The following is a 14,896-nucleotide window of genomic DNA, read 5'->3' as shown; positions in this document are numbered from 1 at the left end:
TTCCTGAAAATGCAAGATACACTTGTTTAAAGAGAAAAATACTTTCCATCCACTCATGGATGTTATGATATTTGAAATTTCAAATTGCTTTGTAAATCAAAGATCAGCCCATTTCTTTTAATGGCAAGCTCTCAGAAAAATCTTGGGTGTTAATAATCAACTTAGTATAGCCATTCTAAAGCCCATCATTGACCCGTGTTCATTTTAATAAATCTTACTACATGTAGTGCACAACCGAGAGGTATTATAACCTGGGCAAAGACACTTACCTTGTGTAGAAACCACCAAATGGGAATTGTAATTCACGTGTAAAAACGATTTTATTTTTAAAATGTCAATTGTCATGAGACTGCCCCTATTTCTGGAAAGGTCTTGGTACATTTTGAAACGATTTTTCTACCTGACTCAATCCTTGATCCAGTGACAAAATTAAAATTGCATCTGTTATCTGCTCGCATACACCTGTTTTCATGAATATTTTTCTAAAAAATATGTACTGTCGGAATTATAGGAGAACAAATAACGGAGGTTTTGAAAATATTGTATGAACATACATAACATTCATAACTCTCGGGTGACAGACCAATTGTTCATGGCATTTATATGCTCTTTACATAATCAGGGCTTCTATGAAGTTAAACAGAATTTTCTGTGCTTGACATTTGGATGAACATTTGGTGGGGGAAAGCATACCTTTCGCCAAGTTTCTGTAATACACATTTACAAACAGTGCTTTGTAGGTAAACTTCCAAGAAATTTGATCTCACATTTGCCTGCTGTGCCTGGAGCTGGGACATGGTTGGGTTTGCAAGATGAAACAAATGAATGCTTATCAGTTCCCCAGCCAAGGTTTTAGTTAATGTGCTGCCGTGCCTTCCCGCCCCCACCCCCTGCCCCAACTGCAGTTAAAGTTCAACTATTTGGGTTTTGAGTGCACCACAGCGAGACTACGATTGATACCATCGGGTACTGAAACTGCTTTGCTATTGGGTCAGGCAGCCAGGCAAGAGGAAAACCGTGCAAACCCTGTTATATACCCCTGCCTCTAAAGATGGCTCTGGGAGGCCCACACCATTTAGCAAAGGAGACCGATTCTTGTGTTGTTTACTTTTTATAGAATCAGGATGGCATGAATCAAAGCGAGCCCATTGGACCTTGTACTCAGGACCTCTCGCTATTAAGGGGACCTAGTCTAAGTGTCTCCCGGTAAAGTCTAGTGTATGATAGCTCATTTGACCTTTTAAAGACCTTCTCTACTGGGTGGCTGATTGTTATTGCTCCTCCAAGGAGGATTTAGTCTATTTGTTGTAGTGTGTTGCCAGTAAGCATCTGTTATTTCAGCGGCTCCGTCCTGCCGGAGGCCTTTGTAAGTATACACATTCCATCAGCCCAGCTCTCTTAGTTGAGAGGTGGAGCTGACAAGGCCACAATTAATAGTGTTTCCTGCCTGTTGAGTGATATATGGATAAATCAGTGAGCCAACCGTGAGTCCGAATAGCTTAGGAAATATTCGTCACAACACCTTTCTCCTCTGGCTTCTGCAATACAAGGCAGGCTTTCTGAGGAGTGGAACAATAGCCAGTGTGGATCCAGGCCCCTGTAGATTACAACACCAGCTGGGGGATTTGTATGTGAAATACGTGGCCAAAGTTAGGGACAACTGCATTGCTCGCCAGAGTGATCATTTGATTTGCTGACATACAGTTATGTTTACACATTCGGGCCAAGATAGTCCCATTGCCAGTAATAATAGTTTTAAAAAAGGCAAGTGTTCCTAGGAAAATATGCTTTTAGTTTTTGACCTAAAGATCAGCATGTGATGAAGTTATAATCTCTGGAGCACCATCATGTCCCTCTCTCCATCTAGCCTCTGACTTCTCTGTTTGCCCGGATCGTAATCAGTGCATTTGTGCTGGTACTTTGCACAGTCTCAGGGACATGGTAGGTATTTAAAAATAATTTTGTGCCATGGAGTGAATGTTCTTCTGCAGTTAGGGCATCTCCAGGAGCAATAGAGAGACGTTTCTGTCTACTTTTGCCAGGGATGTTCAGTAGGAGAATCAGGCATGGCACACATACTCTTCTTAGTAGTCTTTATCGCTCAGTCCCCTGAATCACTTGACATCTGCATTCTTAATCACTGGTTTTCTCTACCATTCCCAAATAATAAACAAGCATTTGTGGAATTCCTGGTCTTATCCCAGTGCTGTGTGGGTTTTGTATTTTACTCGTGTTCTTAGGGTTAGCGTTCTGTCCTGTGTTCTCAGAGTCTCTTTGGAGTGCCTTGACCACCCTTTGTGGTCATAGCTGGATTCCTCACCTGTCTTCCCTTTGGACTGTCAGCTCCGTGAGGCAGGGGTCTGGATTTCTTCTCTATCTGCAGTGTCTAACATGGTGTTTGACCCACTGTGGGTGTGTGTTGATGTTTATAGGATAAATGAATGAGTGAACCAATAAAGGAATGAATGAATGAAATGAAATGAATGGTTAGGTCATCTCTAGGCACTTGTTTTCAGACTGGCTAGAAGAGTGAGAGCCTGTGGCACAAGGCACAAGGTTGTTGTAACTAGCATGTTATTAAGACCTGTCATCTGGCCTTGCCTGCTATTGGTGTGTGGTGCCTTGCTAATGTGTTTCTTATTGCCAAGTAAGGAGCTTAAAAATAAAATGAAAAATGATCCTTACATAGACATAGCACTAAAAATTAGATATCTGGTTGTATAAGTTTCCAAAAGCCTACAGACATTGAGCTTGAAATTAATTACATCAGACCTGGTAGTTAAATCGAAAATTTGAATGGCTTTTAAAATGCAGTTTGGGTCAGATAATACATTTGATGAAATAGCTTTCAGAATAAATGTATAACTTTAAAACAATGAATGATTTAAAGTTTTATGTTATGTAAAAATAATACAGGTGGTATTAAATGAAAAACAGTACCAAGAGTATAATACAGCATACCCAGTTTTTCCCAGAGACAACTCTTAATATTTATATAGTTACCACATAAATCTAGGTACTGTACTCATACCTCTATTCTATGATAAATAAGCTTTAAATGACATGTATTGACATCTACCTACACTCCTCCCTCTATTTCTCCCAATATTTTATAATAAAGTTATATTTTTAGTTCTTCTGTTGGTCAGTACTGTACTCTAAGAATTTACTTGAGTTTCCTTTTCTTTTCTTTTTTTAATTTACGTAATTTCTGTTGTGTCTCTTGATGCCCCGTGTTGTAAACTGAGGATGCTGGTGCCTTTATTACATTTCTTTCTTCCTGTTTCTTGTCTTATCTTGTCCAGCTCCTCTTTTATTTTTTTCACTTCTTCTATAATAGGATTTACATCTGATTTAAAAGGAAAATTGAAAACTGAAGACATTGAGGGACTTGCCTGAGGTCTCTTAGCTGGTTAGAGCTGGGATTAAAACTTGGGGCGTTGACTCCCAATCTAGTGGATTTTCTACAGATAAGCTCATCAAATGTTTATTGACTGCCCACTCTCCTCCATGCACTATATTAGGTACAAGTAATACAAAAATAATAAGAAATGGTCTCAAATCCTATACTTAAAAGTCAAGTAGGAAGGCTAGATATATAAACAAATAACTATGTTTCAGTATAATAATGCTCCAGGGAAGCTGTTATCTAGTTTAGGTTTGGGTTGTGTGTTTTTTTATTCCACTGATCATACATTAGAGAAATTGATATAACTATTGGAAGTCACAGCTTTAACATGTTAAGGAAGTAATGTTTTACCCAGCTAACGTATGCACGTTTGAAAAATAAGATTTTGCTGATATACTCTAAGGAAAGTAATTTTATGGTCTGTTTTAGATTAAATATGAAATCAAAAACTTTTATATATTTTTAAATTACGCACTCTATCATGTTTTATATGCTCAACCTGTTCTTATGTCAGACTATCCAACTATTCTTCAGTTATCCTTATATATGCATTTAGCATTTTGATTTCCAGCCTAAGACTTACGTATTTTTTTAATAGACCTTTCTTATGGTGATTTATGAACTTTTTTTTTCTTTCTTCCTCCCTTAGATCTTCATCACTGTGAATTGCCTGAGTACAGATTTCTCTTCCCAAAAAGGGGTGAAAGGACTTCCTTTGATGATTCAGATTGATACATACAGTTATAATAATCGTAGTAATAAACCCATTCATAGAGCTTATTGCCAGATCAAGGTCTTCTGCGACAAAGTGAGTAAAGATGACAGTTTGTCATAAAGGTATCTTTGTTATTAGATATTACTTTTAATGCCATTTTTCCCTTGTCACCTTCTCTTGTCTAGTGGTGTCAGAATAATCACCTAATCAATCATAGTGGGAGTGGTAATCTTTCATTCTCAATTCCTATTAGATATCTAGGGAGTCGTCAATCAACTCTATTTTTAGTCAGTCATTTTTACCACTAATTTAATGACTAATTGCCACTATTGTGCTGAGTCTGATTCATTTATCATAGATTAGTAGTTTTTACTGGATGTAGGTCCTGTCTTAGAACATATCAATGTAACCTTTGTCATTCTTTGGGGTTAGTGGAGTCTCATTTAGAGGTTTTTGGCATGGAGATGGCTTCTATGAAATAAGTTCATTAGTAAACATGCACTCAGGAGGAGATATCGTTTTTGAATCTCCCTGAATCCCATAAGAGACAAAGCAGTTAGAATAGCTAAGATTAAAATCCCATGGTTATGTGACAAGAGGTCTTTACGCATCCCAGATATGAGTGGCATGAACAATTTCAAGACTTGTGTGATATCAGCATCCGCAGGGAAAGCAAAGGGGCCACTTGATTGTCAAAGACCAGGACACCTACAGAAGTGACCCAAGGTACTCGCTGGAGAGTGAGGTGGGCCATCTGAGGTCTACCGTGCCATTAAAATGTTGGAAAGTCCTGGTTTACCAGTGATAGAGTGTACAGAGAAGTGGGTTTCTGGGAGCAGAGAGCGGAGATAGTCACAAGAAGAGAGGAGGAAACACATGAACTAGAACTGCACTGGGTTTGCGGGCAGGCAGCACAGTGGTAAATATAAAAAATCTAGTGGCAATATCTAAAATATCTAATAGACTTTCAGGTCGTGATGATTTTGGTGAGTGCCAATCATCCAGCTGTCAGAGCAGCAGGACAGTCCCACGGACAGTGAGTTGCCTCCATGACACAGAGGCCAGTGAAGTAATAGACACGGTTGTGTCGATGAGAAAAACCCCCTAACATACCAAAGAAAAATAGACAAGGGTCATGATATAGGCAATTCACAAAAACACACACAAATGCTTTGAATGAAAACAAGGAGATGTATTTTTTTTGCTTATCACATTGGCTTTTAAAAAAGCAGATTCCCAATTCTAGCCAAAGTAAGGCCATGACACAATTGGAATTTGTGGTCAATGAAGGTATCCTAAAGGAGTAGCTTTGGAGCTAATGCTTACATGGCACTTACTCTATGCCACATGAGTTCTAAGAGTTTTATGTACATAAGATTTAAAATGTTAAACTTATTATATTTTAACCAGATATTTTAAATATGTATTTTATGTTAAAAAAACTTACTATTCATTCTTATAAAAATATAATTATTTTACAGTGCTTTACTTTTAAGTTTTGAGTTGTCATTGATATACATAAACCACAGAAATTTATAGCAAGAGGAGACTAAAAATATAGAAATATTTGCTTAGGAGGTCTCTTCAAGATATATCAAGGTTTTGTAGAGTTTTGATGTTTAGATAACATAATATTTTCAGAATATTATAAAGTTAATTAACTGTTAAATGCACAGACATCACTTTTTGTATTTGAATCATTGTAGATTAAAGATTCAACACTTTATATTGCAAGTATTTTCACCAATTTGTCCCTTGGCTTTGAAATAATTTATTTTTGCATAATAGTAGGATAATTTTAATACTACCAAATCTGTCTTTTGTGTGTGATGATTTGGGGGTCAGTTTCCAAAAGGTTGGAGGATGCTGGCCAGTTCACGCTTCAGTGCTCCTTGAATATGCTGCCACGTAGGGGAGGGACTGTAAATGCGAAACTGAAATGTTGTATGAGGATGTCTATCTGGTTTCCACCTGTTTAGAGTATTATGAAAACATGAGTGCAGATGAATTCTTCTGCATCAAAAATGGAGAGAGAGAAAGGAAAAGGAAACTTGAAACATCTGTATTTGGGGTTGAGAAGTGGAAACTGAGTTAGCAAAGCTGACATAGAAAATTAAAAGAGAGGAGAGGATGACCAGGAAATCCTCAAAAGCCAAGAAGGAAAGAGATAGAAGGTGATTTGGAAGAGAAGCCAATGAAAAAATCAGGTTACAAGGAACAGAGGAGCAAAAGGAAGAGAATAAACCAAACTTAAAAAAAAAAAATGATGGGGGGGTGGGGGAGAGAAAGAAAGAGAGAGAAAGAGAGAGAGAGAGAAAGAAACATCAATGTGAGAAACATTGGTTGTCCAGACTGGGGATCGAACCTGCAACCTGACCAGGAATTGAACCTACCACCTTTTGGTGTATGGGATGATGCTCCAATCAACTGAGCCATACTAGCCAGGCCTAGACCAAACTTTTTTCTATTTGGTTGAATGAGCACCATCTCCAAGACCATATGAACATATCAAAACAAAACATAAAATTGTATTGTATGTACAAAGTAATCTTATAGCCTGTCTAGTTTCCTTATGCCCTCCCCCATTTCCATTACTGTATGATTATAAAAAGCATAATCACATACATTTCCATTGCTGTATGATCACAGCAAGCAAAGGGAAAATTTTATAGGGAGTTCACACTCAACTTTAATGCCCTCTCTGTGTCTAGGAATGAAGGTAATGGGCCAAGGCTTTATCTTAGGACATTTATTATGATCAGTAAGTTACTTAAGTGACTTCACTGGGACAGGGAACAGGGTCTGGTCTTTCTGTAGGGATTCAAAGCTGAAGTTGTATAGATAGTCAAAATACCAAAAAAGGGAGAAATTTAGGAGAAGTGAGATCTCTCAGCCCTCAGAACCGAGCGTGACCTCACTGGAGGGATGGAAACGGGACTGCCTGCTCTCCTTCTTCCTTTGTTTTGTCTCTTGTCCCTATGATTTGCATGCAGTATCATGATAGATGTGTTTTTGTGTGCTGTGATAACATGCCTGGCATTGTCTGTATTTGTCTTCCCCTCTCAGGGCGCAGAAAGAAAAATCCGAGATGAAGAGAGGAAGCAGAACAGGAAGAAGGGGAAAGGCCAGGCCTCCCAAACCCAGTGCAACAATTGTGAGTGTCATTGAAAAGGGATGGGTCCACTAAGGAGCAGGTGGAAAGAAGTGGGCTGCAGGCAAAACTACAGACATGCAAGGGATTACTTGCTTTCCCTAGAGTCAATTGTCCCTGCGAAAAGCAAATAGAATCAATGATCACAGAGTGTTTGCGCTAGGAGGGACTTTGTAATATCATTGAGACCAACACTTTCCATTTACAGACAAGAAATCTTAGGACACAGAGAGGGATGGGGAGCTGGGTGAAAAAGGAAAAGGGATTAAATAAACAAGCAAACAAATAAAAAACTCATAGACATAGACAACAATATGGTGATTACTAGAGGGAAAAGGGGGAGGGGGTTAAAAGAGGGTAGAGGGGCGATAAATGGTGATGGAAGGAGACTTGACTTTGGGTGGTGAACACACAATACAATATACAGGTGGTGCATTATAGAATTGTACGCTTGACACCTATATAATTTTATTAACCTGTATCAGCCCAATAAAGTCAATAAGAATTTTAAAAAAGAAACCTAGGGCACATAGAGGGACAGGGGGGCAGGAGGGAAACAGCAATCCACCTCAGGAGTGCTCACTCGAAGTTTGAGCTTCTTCTGTTGGTTTGGCAGTGGGAAAGGGCGTGGGGGTCGTTTATGGCACTTGGAAAGCTTCGTAGGAGAAAGTCATGAAATGTAGCTAAGACTAGAGCTTACATTTGAGAGTTCTTAGTCATGTGTAACCCTCTGAATTTTGGGTTTTCTGTCACGTCCAGCCTCTGATGGAAAGTTGGCAGCGATACCTTTACAAAAGAAGAGTGACATCACCTACTTTAAAACGATGCCTGATCTGCACTCGCAGCCGGTCCTCTTCATCCCCGATGTTCACTTTGCAAACCTGCAGAGGACAGGACAGGTATGAGCCACCTGCTAACGTCTATTTGCCATCCGTCTACTTGCCACCCATCCGCGGGGCTGGTGGAGCCTTAAGATAGAATCACTTCAGACAGCGTTGACCTTGAAAATAAAACAGACACTGTGCATTCGGCAGTCCGTCAATCCCTCCTGAAAATGGATTTTCATACAAAGGAATGTCTCAAGGGAGGAAACCAACTTACTAAGGGGAAGAAGAGAATGAGCTGATATTAGCAAAGTGTTGACAAAGCAACGAAAGGAAGTTAGAAGGCTGATAACCTGTAAGAAGTTTTGTTAGTTTCCTCACGTGGTATTGGCCTGATGCAATAGAGCCCCACCTAATGGTGGGAAATTGAACTGTGCCTATAACTTCATCAAGTTGCAAAATCCTGTATTTAAACAAAACCCTATCAACAATGTTCCCCTTAGTAAATTAACAGTTCCCATTAAATAGCTAAATCATTTTACACCCAAAGAAAAATGATATTGTAGACAAGCCTTTGGAAAAACAATTCCTGTCTTCTAGGTATATCTACAAGTGAAACGAAAGAACTAATATTAAAATAAACATCTAATAACTAACTCATTATGGTAGTTCAAGTTGATGGAATATTATGTGGTCACTAAAGTTATGATGATAGAAACTGTGTAGCAAAATGGGAACTAGTTATGATAATGTTCAGTGAAAAAAAAGTAGAACACCTTTTGTTCTTTATAGTGATTCCAAATAGATATCTGAACTTAAAGGGAACAAGGACAGTTATAACACTTGATAATAGAGTGATGATAGATGGCCGGTTTTTCTTTCTGTAGTATCTTTACTATTATTTATTTTATGTGATAAATTAAAGATGTGTGAAGAGAAGAAAATAATTACTTCCCTAGTATTTGCCAGAATTGCCTTTCACTGAACCAACTGAGTTTTAGTGAAAGTTGCATTGGTTAGTGTTCGTTACACCCAAAGTCCTTTGAGGAAAGTTCTGTTTTGAGAACTAGGTGATACTGATGGACTCACGTGTTTCCTCCATTCTCAGTGTTTAGACCAGCGGTTCTCAACCTGTGGGTCGCGGCCATCGGAAAACACCTATAGCATTATCAGATATTTACATTACGATTCATAACAGTAGCAAAATGACAGTTAGGAAGTAGCAACAAAAATAATTTTATGGTTGGGGGTCATCACAACATGAGGAACTGTATTAAAGGGTCGCGGCATTAGGAAGGTTGAGAACCACAGAATTGACATAGTCTGGGAGGAGAAGTCATTATTGGTGTCACTTTCTCTTTTTGAAAATATTTGTCCCTTAGCATTGGGTTTGATATGTTGGAGACAAAGCAGCTATCCACAGCGTGGGAACAAAATACCCACGGCTTTTCTTAGAGCAGATTTCACTGAAAACTAATTTAACATCTCGTCGTGTCTTGTTTGCTAGAAATAAGGACACAAAAGGAAAAGGAAGAGTGTTATGAGGGCCAGCACCCAATTTTATTTTATTCTTTAATTCCCAAGAACATGGTGGTGACTTGTGTATTTACAGTCTTTGCTGCCTGGGATTTTATGGGGCTAGGTTCCCACAGCTTCCGGAAGAGGGAGAATTGAGTTAAATTGTTCTTATCGTTTACGGTCATGATTCTGGTTTCAGCTCCATGTCAAAGCTGACAGCCTGACCCATTCTCTTGGCAACATTTCTCTGAAAAATAAAAAACTGTAAGTCATTCTTAAGAGAAGAAGTGACCCAACTTGGCTTCCTAGGACTGTCAGTCTCCTGGCCTCATGTGTCCCGAGCTGGGCTCCTGGCTTGTGGCTGAGTCCAAAGGCAAGTGTAGCCTCATACACTTCATTGGTTTCAGCAAACAGTGTCCACCATGCCATCGGTGGAGGTAAGCCCTGCTATCTGGGGTCCACCTCGCAGAGCCCGCAGGCTTTCCCTCTGCCCTCGGAATGAGCGGGAAGGGGTCGGTGAGGGAGCCTGCCTGAGCTCTGGGTCACTAAGAAACACCCCGCTGTGCCTCGACACAATGCGTGCATATTCTGTGCTTTGTCCACTTGCTTGGCCAAGGAAAGGAGCGCCTACTGTGGCTGGTTGGGACTCTAAAGGCCCTCATGGTGGGTCCAGAAACAGCAGGGAAGACAGCAGTTCCTTAGGGCTAGAAGCAGATTTCCATATGCAGAACAAGAGCCAGCAGTGGCAGGTCAAAATATGGGCCAGTTTTACCATGTGCTGTGCAGGGAAGGAGGGGGAAGGAGGCAAATGACAGTGTGCAGCTCAGTGACCACCTCGGCGGGAGCCTTTTAGAACCAGGCACATCGCAGCTCTGCCCACCTCTCGTTGAGTCAGTGAGACACTCCTGAGCGACACTTAAAGGCTCGTCAACCATGGTTCCTAGCGATTCCTAGTCGCCCAAAGACACGGACTGGAGAGTGAGGATTTCACTGTCAGCCCACCCGTACCTCCTCCCCTGTGATCTCACTGATTCACATGTGGGTTGGAATGTTTACCAGATTATCAAAAACTAATATGAGGGAATGAACCCACCGTGTAAGCGCCATGGAGACCGCCAGTCTCCCTCTCCTCATGGTAGTGCTGGTATCCGCTGCAGCTTTGGTCTGGGATGCCTTTAAAGACAAGTGACAAGGGAGCTTGGGAGAAACTGCGGGATGCAGGGGCATCACCTTTCTACGTGCTGTATACTCTGCAGGTATCAGCCTTCCTTAAAGCACTAGAGCCCAAGGAGGGCACTGCGCCTCCCTCCCACCCCGGTTGTGGTTTGTAAGCAATCTTCCCCCGAACCACAGAAGCTTCAGGTTCCGAAGTTCCCTTCTAGGTTGTTTCACTTAAACTCTCCGAAGGGGGTTCCAGGAATTTGCGTTTATGACAAGGTCTCTAGATGATTTTTTATGCACTTCAAAGTTTGAGAAACACCATAAAAATTAAATTAGTGGAATAAGTCCTACAACCGACAAGGGAGAAACAGTGGGCCATTATGCAAGAGGAGAAATGACAATGCCAGGATGGTGACAGGGACAGGGTAGCAGAAGCCATTCTGGAGGCCAGAACGTAAGAGAAGGCTGCTCCATTGCTGAGTCATCAACCAGCTGTGCAAAGAGCTGTCCATTACCCTGCCATATAGCCAGGCAGGGCGGATGCTTTATGCCACATTGAAAGACTCCAGCAAAACACAGGTCAATATCAGGAACTTTTTACAAAAAAACCCAGTTGTATGGCCAGTGCTAGGAAGATCTTAGCTTCTTCGTTTTCTCTTTAAGAAGAAACAAAGTTATATAATACAACAATAGACATAAGAAGTTTAAGAGGGAAAAGTTCCTCGTGGAAATCTGAGCTAATGACTAGGTGACTCATTCCCGAAGAGTTCCAGGTAACCAGCTCTGTTATACAACTACGCCGGGTGTGGCAGGGACCCAGGAACTGCCCAGAGCCTTTGAGAAAGTTTGTAGGGAGGGTGTCTGTCCAGGCACGGCTGTTTCTCTCCCAGGCATCTGGAGCAGGGACAGTGACAAAATGTACTAGCACTAGGGGTGACTTTTGTAGTTAACATGTGTGTCTGATACTAACTTGGGTATTGTTCTTCACCCAAGCAAAAATGGTCTTGAAGCATACAGATAAAGCACATGAAAGGTCCACAATGAATTTTTATAAATAATTGGGTCAAGGGAACCTATGTACATTGCAGATCCCCTCTGGAGTTTCCCTCTTGCTTCATAAGATGAGAAGGATGCTTCATAATCACGTTAATTCTGATTCTGCTTACCACCATGCTGATCAGCTAAATGAGTCTTTTCTGAATAGTTTTTTTTTTTTTATTGATTTCAGAGAGGAAGGGAGAAGGAGAGAGAGATAGAAACATCAATGATGAGAGAGATTCATTGATCAGCTGCCTCCTGCATGCCCCCTACTGGGGATGGAGCCCACAACCTGGGCATGTGCTCTTGACCGGAATCGACCCCAGGACCCTTCAGTCTGCAGGCCTATGTTCTATCCACTGAACTAAACTGGCTAGGGCATGAGTCTTTTCTTGAAGATCTCTCTGGCCACAAATGCCTTCAAGAGCTAAATGACCTTTTCCAGCTTGAAGACAGGTGACTCCTAAATTTCTGTGGTTGGAGGATGCAGGGAGCTAGGGCCCTTCTGAGGAGCACACGGAGGCCTGAGTTGCTGCGGCACTGCCATGGGACGCTCTTGTTCCCTTCCCGACACCTAAGCACAGTGTCCCGGGTCAGCTCCCCCGTGGACCAATGGGATTACGTACTCACTGGCCCTGCCCTGGAGCCCTTCTAAACAATGCTTCTTAGATTCTGCCGAAATATTTTTCTTATTGTCAAAAGCAGTAGGGCTATAGGTAACCCGATCAAACTGTCTTAGCTGGAAATAATCACATTTCCAATTTTATCTCATTAAAGTAGAAGAATTGACCTTATGGAGAACATGAGGTTAAATTTGTATTTCCTTCGACACACACATGCATAGATAGCATCATTAAACAGATTTGTCTTTTTTACGAGACAGTGTAATGCCTTAGGAAAGTCTCTGCATCACATAATATATTTCCACTTCTGTCCCTGACCTACAGTAAGCCTATTGTTTTGTTCCGCAGGTGTATTACAACACGGATGATGAACGAGAAGGGTAAGACACTCAGTTCTTTCACTTAAACACCCAAAGTCAGTTCATTTCAGTAGAAACGGCTCTTCAGGCAGTAATGGCGAGCATGGGTGGGACCATCTTCTCACCTTCAGACTCAGAGCTGAGAAATGCTTGCTTCTGGGCACTGAGAGGAAGGCTGGGGGAATACCATTTTCCTTCTAAATCTCTCCCCTTTTCTCCTTCCTCTGATCTGCCTTTGAATAACCAGCTATTTTTCTAAATGGTACATCTCCTCGATTCCACCTTTCTACCAATAATCCAGTTACTGAAATAACTTTTGGTGGAAGAACAAGCTGAGTTGAGGCAAGGGCCAAGGAGACAACCTGCCTACTTTCGGTGTTACCTGGGCCGCCTGCACGTACTTCCTGCACATACTCACTCTGGGAAGGCTAGGGTGAGGCTGGTGGGAGTGGGAGCTGGGAAGGCTGAGAGCCTTTTCACGGTCCTTAGGATTGCAGGGCCACCCAAGGCTCCCAGTGTGTTTGTTGCACGTCAAGACTGCCTACTGCTTGCTATCCACAATTCACTGTATAGACTCCTAGGGTTTTAGAGCTAAAAAGGATCCTTCAGGGTCATTCAGCTGACCCTCTCTCCTAGGCAATGTGATATCTTATACCACATCCTTGAGAAATGATGGAAATATTCTGAATGTTCTCCCTGTGTGTGAGGTAGACCATTACTGTTGGGTGACTCCTACCCTCCGAAAGGTAGTTTGTGGAACTGATGTCTACCTTCTTTTGACTTCTGTTCATTTGCTCTAGTTCTTCATATGATCTGGATGCTATTTTTCTCTTAAAAACATCTACAACTACATTCATTTTTCAATAGCTACATTACACTACATATGTGTACCCAAGATCTTGGTTTGCACTACACGGATATAACTAAAAATCTCTAGATCACTTATTTTCAAACTGTAGTCAAAGCAGGGCTTCCGTATTCTTATATCATTAACATATATACTTCTGAAACATTTCAAGGTGAAGTAACTATAGCAGATATTGCTGAGCTCACTTCCCAGAGCAGAGCTGGGCAAGCTACAGCCTGAGGACCCACCACTTGCTTTCGTATTGTTCACAAACATTTTTAAGTGGTTGAAAACATCCAGAAGAATACTGCCTAACTCTTGAAAATTCTATGGAATTCAAGTCCATACATAAAATTTTACTAGAACACAGCCATGTTAATTCCTTTATGTCTTGTCTATGGCTACATTGGTGGGACCACAGCTCAGTTCAGTGGTTTCAACGAAGTCCATAGAGCCTAGAAAGCCCACGTGCTGACTAGTCTGCCCTTCACAGAAAAAGGGTGCCACCTTCTGTCCTGAAGGATAGAGACTCTCAAAGGAGTCAAACATCCCCCAGCTGGTTAGAAGCAGAACCTTGTCCAGAATTTGACCTCTAAACTCTGAGTTCTAAATTTTCTAAATGCTTAATTAATTGTTCTTTTTATCTTGGCACATGGATAACATATTTCCAGAGGCTGGAATGAACAGAAGTGATTAGCGCTATCAATTCTAATCTGTTATTCACATATTTTACAAGGGACAGCGTGGCGTCATGGAAAGAACGTTGACTCTGCGCTTAGGAAGTCCATGTTCTGCTCCCAGACTGCAGCTCACTAATGGGAAGCCTGGGGCCGGCTCCTTGACCTCTGAGCTTTGGGCCCCTCAATTGTAAATGAGGATTTTGTAGAATACGACGATCTCTAAGATCTCGTCTAGCACTAACATTCTATTATTCTCCCAGGAAACCTTAGCATCTGAGTAAGAAGGGCCTGAGACCTGAATGCTGCTCCGTGTGCAGACCTCACTTAACCTACCTCAGCCTAAATTGTCCTTCCTTGCAAGTTGGCAGCATTTAGGTGGCCAGTGGACCTAACTCTTTTGGCTTAGCCTCTGTAAGATCTACCCTCTGTTATAATCTTAATGCCCAAGGCTCAAGTCTCTTTTACACACCTTCTAATTAGAGGTCATTTGAGCAATATGGGCAGCCTCAGTGATAATCTATAGTAGGCTCTTGGCTCTTGTTATATGCAAAAGGAATAGCACTCATTGAGT

At 41.3% G+C, this 14,896-nt stretch overlaps 1 protein-coding gene across 6 annotated transcripts in view; it reads left to right on the top strand.

Annotated features, from left to right (window-relative positions):
- GRHL2 (grainyhead like transcription factor 2) overlaps nucleotides 1–14,896 on the top strand; it is a 121,017-nt gene that overhangs the window by 90,311 nt on the left and 15,810 nt on the right. For all 6 annotated transcript variants that reach the window (XM_070392668.1, XM_070392666.1, XM_070392669.1 and 3 more), the window contains exons 9-12: nucleotides 4,059–4,217; nucleotides 7,191–7,278; nucleotides 8,035–8,174; nucleotides 12,788–12,819. In XM_070392668.1, the coding sequence (XP_070248769.1) occupies nucleotides 4,059–4,217; nucleotides 7,191–7,278; nucleotides 8,035–8,174; nucleotides 12,788–12,819 (419 nt within the window). The remainder of the gene's footprint in view (nucleotides 1–4,058; nucleotides 4,218–7,190; nucleotides 7,279–8,034; nucleotides 8,175–12,787; nucleotides 12,820–14,896) is intronic.

This window comes from Myotis yumanensis, unplaced genomic scaffold, assembly GCF_028538775.1.
Source record: "Myotis yumanensis isolate MYYU_CA2020_CCGP unplaced genomic scaffold, mMyoYum1.0.hap1 SCAF_15, whole genome shotgun sequence".
Lineage (NCBI taxonomy): Eukaryota > Metazoa > Chordata > Mammalia > Chiroptera > Vespertilionidae > Myotis > Myotis yumanensis.
Note: the sequence above shows the minus strand (reverse complement) of the source record. Positions and strands in the feature narration are given on the sequence as shown.